The following is a 5,142-nucleotide window of genomic DNA, read 5'->3' as shown; positions in this document are numbered from 1 at the left end:
TTTGGCTCATGACTTCTCTTGGTCTGTCTACGTCTCTGTTTAATTTCTCTTTCCATGATCTGTCCATTGATGAGAGTGGGGTGTTGAAATCTCCTACTATTATTGTGTGAGGTGCAATGTGTGTTTTGAGCTTTAGTAAGGTTTCTTTTACGTATGTAGGTGCCCTTGTATTTGGGGCATAGATATTTAGGGTTGAGAGTTGAGATGTGTGTGCAGAGTGCAGTCTCTTCTGGTTTCCCAGGCGTGTCTGCCTCTCTGAAGGTTTAGCTCTCCCTCCCACGGGATTTGGGTGCAGAGAACTGTTTATCCGGTAGGTCCCTTCAGGTTCTGGCAGTATCTCAGACGCAGCGGACCTGCTGCTCCTGGGCCCCATGATATAATTCTTAGATTAAGAGGGATGCGAGGGCAGCAAGCAGAGCAGAACACCATAACAGCATCAAGTCCTCAGGACACATGGTCCTGGGGTCTGAGGTTCACTCATGTGGCTGTGGTAATCTGTGGGCAGTATTCCTTGAGCTCTAAAACCAATAATTGCTCCTAATGCATGGCCCTTGGCTTGGCATTTTTTTTGTTGCTTCCTATGTGTGGTAATTCACACACACACACACACACACACACACACACACACAGAGGCAGAGTCCAAGAACTTCATACACACAACACATATGCATACATACTACACACTAATAAACAGTATGGACAGTGATAATATCCTGGAATTTTATTTTATTCTTTAAAAGGGTTTTATGGTTCTAGTGTTTGTGAAGTGGTTAAACATGGCTGTTGCATACTGTTCAGTGCTTTCCCCAAAGTGTTTCTGGCAGAATGTAATTACACCTAATTCATATGATCTGAATAGTCTTACTCCTGATTGTTTGGACTTGACCTCCTTCTGTTTCTCAGTCAAGCTGTAGTCATGAACATCTTCCCCCTCTTCTTTTTTCCGAAATAAAGATTAATTATTGTGTATGTGAGTGTTTTGTCTGTATATACTTCTGGGTACCAAATGCATGCTCAAGGATCCTGGACAAGGGCATCAGATTCCCTGGGACTAGAGTTAAACACAGCTGTGAACCACTATGTGGATCCCAGGAATTAAATCCACATCTTCTGCAAGAGTGACAGGGGCTTTTAACCACAGAATCATCTCTTTAGCTCCCACCTTCCATTTCTTGATGATTGTAGAATTAATTATTCCATTGCTGCCATTCACTCTGCGGACATGACCTGAAGGCGATATTACTAACAAATAAATATATAAATGTTAACTTGTTTTACTAGCTTAACTTATTCTTCAAAAGTAATTATAAGGTGAATGGAGACGAACGATTAAGATACTATCTGAGTAGAAGTGCAGGCTGACAGGAACCAGATGTAGATCTCTTCTGAGAGACACAGCCAGAATATGGCAAACACATAGGTGAATGCCAGCAGCAATCCACCGAACTGAGAATGGGACCCCCGTAGAAGGAATCAGAGAAAGGACTGAAAGAGCTTGAAGGGGCTTGAGACCCCATATGAACAACAATGCCAACCAACCAGAGCTTCAAGGGACTAAGCCACTACCCAAAGAATATACATGGACTGACCCTGGGCTCCAACTGCATATGTAGCAATGAATAGCCTAGTAAGGGCACCAGTGGAAGTGGAAGCCCTTGGTCCTGCCAAGACTGAACCCCCATTGAACAGGATTGTTGGGGGGAGGGCGGTAATGGGAGGAGGATGGGGAGGGGAACACCCATATAGAAGGGGAGAAAAAGGGGTTGGGGGATGCTTGCTTGGAAATCTGGAAAGGTAATAACAATTTTAATGTAAATAAGAAATACCCAATTTAATAAAGATGGAGAAAAGAAAGATACCATCTGAATTCAAATCTCATGTTTAAACTTCCAAGTCAACATTGGCAAAGTTTCCCAGTCCATTTCCAATGCAGAACATACAAAACAGAGTACTGCATCATAGGCTCTCATAGGAAGTGGGAAGGAATATTTATGAAAAGCATCAGGGACAATTTATATATGGAATATACTCTTCATGGTAGGTGAGTTTGAGTCAATGATCTAGAAATGGGGAGAGATCAAATTTTAACAATGTATTTTGGGGCTAAAGTATACTTTCTTCTTCCTGCAAAACTGCCTTTAGAGTTCTTTCCCATACAGTTCACTTCCTGGACATATACTCACTAAAGCCAAGTACCTTCTGGAAGGCTACCTTCAGCTCTTGTGTCCTAAGGGCATATACCACTGGGTTAAGAGATGGGGGGATGACAATATGCATCACATTGAGTAGAACTGGAATGAGGGGAACCCTTCTTCCTGCTAGGTGAGTGACCGATAATATAACAATAGCTGTGTAGTAAAACAAAATGAGGATGAGGTGGGAGCTGCAGGTACTGAGTGCCTTAGATATTGCCTCAGTGGAGTTCAGCCTCAGTACTGAGCGAATAATCAAAGCATAGGATGCACAGACCAGAATCATGTCACTTCCAACCATAAGCCAGGCCAAGGCCAACTGGTAGAACCTGTTAACAGTGATATCATCACAGGCCAGACTAATAACGCCCAAGTTAGAGCAAAGGCAGTGATCTATTTCATTTCTGGAGCAGTACTGTCTCTGGGCAGCTAGTACAGGGACTGGCAAGAGTAACAGGGTGTTCCTGAGCAGCATGGTCAGTGTGGCTTTGATTACAAAAGCTTCAGTGACTATGGAAGGATATCTGAGGGGATAACAAATGGCTACGTATCTATCTATTGCCATGCATAGGAAGATGCTTGACTCCATGCACATAAAAGTATGGATTGCATAGATTTGAGCAAAACACTCAGGGAGGCTGATGGTCTTGGCATCAAACCACAAGATGGCCAGGATCTTGGGGGTGCTGGTGGTAGCCAAGCCAATATCTACTGCAGCCAAGATACCAAGAAACTGGTACATTGGCTGATGCAGGTTCGGCTCACAGTAGATGGTGATCAAGATAAGGAGATTGGCACCAAGAGCTACAAAGTAAAGCAGAGCCATAGGCAAGGAGATCCAGTGCTGGAAGTCATGAATGCCTGGGAATCCCAGCAGAATGAACTCGGTCACGTGGACCTCTGAGCTGTTGGTTTCATGCAGGGCAGTACCCATTTCATGGAGTGTCTGGTTCTCGGCATCTTTCTGTAGATTGATTGAAACAGAAAAATTCTATTGTTATTTAGGCTTAAGGAGTGATATATGTCTCATCCATAATACAGTCATTTGACGATATGAATTCTCAATAAGACCTTTAGAAAAAATTCCAGATAAGAACAAAAAACCCCTCAAACATTGATTGTTGTTGTTATCTTTTCCCCAACATCTTTATGGTGGTTTTTTACAGATTATTAAATGTCTACTTAATTATATATACATTTAAAACTTGCATATTGCATTATTGAAACAAGTAATGTATATGATCAATGAAGAGTAATTTTATCAATATTGAGTTCAGAAACGCTATTAGTTCTTAATAGTTGAGTTTTTTGTTTATATCATAACTAGTTTTCATGGAATTCATTTGTCTATTGTGAGTTATTTAACAAAATTTATTTTAATAATGAATCATAGGTTCTGGTTTCTCATCAAATGATTATTATGCCTCTTATGTCATATGGTAAAGACATACATAAACAGATATTTGTGTGCACATGAACACACTGACACACAGCACAATTCCATTCTTAGTATACACTTTCTTTATTTCTGATTATTGATGTATAAAGCTCAGTAAGCTTAGTAGGCACCAAATTTCCTTCCTTTTACCTTTCTCTTCAGTTTAAAATCCCATGCATGTACTCACTTTCATACAAACTTCAGAGAGTCTTGGTCAATTCATAAAACAGCAGGGTTTTGTTTGTGGTTACAAATGTTTGAATTTTGGAAAAGAAGTGTCACTTTTTCATCAAATCTTTCACTCACAAACATGGACTATTTGCTCTTTTACATCTTTTAACATTCACATTAAAACTGTGCACTGGGAGCTTGAGAGAGTTCTCTGTGGACAAGAATGCTTGGTCCTCTTCAGAGTGTAATTGAGTTCTCAGTGCTCATTCATGTCTGGGGCTCATGAACATCTATGATTCCAGCTCCATTGGACTTTTCTCTTTGTGGCCTCTTATCTCACTCCCACACATATGTGCACAAATATACATTCATACTTGCACATAAGTAGTAAAAAATAAAGCTTCAGGATGCTGTGTTGTGATGTTCTTATAATTATTAATATCTTACGATCTTTTAAAGCAAATATGATTTTTATCTATGTTGTGTACTATTGTGTTGATCTTTATTATTCTCATTTTTGTTATTTAATTTTGTATACATCAACTGTAACAAGCATTACTGCTTCTATTTTCTAATTTACTTTTTGTTATAGATGCTCATATAATCTAAAGAGGTCTCAAGTTGACTCTATCCGAAGATGACTTGAAATGCCAGATCCTCCTGCCTCTTCATCTTAAGGATTCCGATTACAGGATCCTGTCAACATTGTTCTCAATTTAAAAGCTCTGTGATTTTTGTTCATTTTGTATTGTACCAAATAAATAATTACTGCTGGTTAAAAGTACCTTATATTTTAATTTTATTTTGTCATTTATATCATCCATTTTCTAAAGTATCATTAATTTCCACCATTTCTCATTAGTACATTTTCTATAATATTTCTTTTCTAGATGAAACAAAAGTTGCACAAAAATGTATTTTTCTTCTTCTCAAATATTTATAATATTTATTTCCCTTTACTCTATTTTCATGTGACAAAGTAATGGTTTCAATTCATGGACAGAATATCAGTGTAAAACATTGCCATCATGAGCACTTGTAAATCAAGTTTTGAATTTATGTTAATTGGAATTCATTAGGATCTGATTGAATTCACATTAAAAATTGTCTTTGACACTATATATTTTTTATCAAATATAAAACAATAGTCTCTGGAATGTATTGTTATTGTTCTGGAGAAGCTGGTATACTTTACTACAAGTCAACTTCTCTGTCACTCACTGTTCAGTCTAGACGTCAGCCTTATTTCTCTCTTGCTTTCAGATCATAGTTCCCAGTCCTTTTCTAAGTAAAGAGCTGAGAGAAAGCAAGTATTGAAGAAGACAAATTTTAAAAACAAGA

At 38.6% G+C, this 5,142-nt stretch overlaps 1 protein-coding gene across 1 annotated transcript; it reads right to left on the bottom strand.

Annotated features, from left to right (window-relative positions):
• Nucleotides 1-2,160: 2,160 nt before the first annotated feature.
• Nucleotides 2,161-3,129, bottom strand: LOC116894101 (olfactory receptor 688). The gene has a single exon (XM_032895820.1). The coding sequence runs from the start codon at nucleotides 3,124-3,126 to the stop codon at nucleotides 2,161-2,163; it is 966 nt and encodes a 321-aa protein (XP_032751711.1). The 5' UTR covers nucleotides 3,127-3,129.
• Nucleotides 3,130-5,142: the final 2,013 nt, after the last annotated feature.

This window comes from Rattus rattus, chromosome 2 (assembly GCF_011064425.1).
Source record: "Rattus rattus isolate New Zealand chromosome 2, Rrattus_CSIRO_v1, whole genome shotgun sequence".
NCBI classification, from domain to species: Eukaryota; Metazoa; Chordata; class Mammalia; order Rodentia; family Muridae; genus Rattus; species Rattus rattus.
Note: the sequence above shows the minus strand (reverse complement) of the source record. Positions and strands in the feature narration are given on the sequence as shown.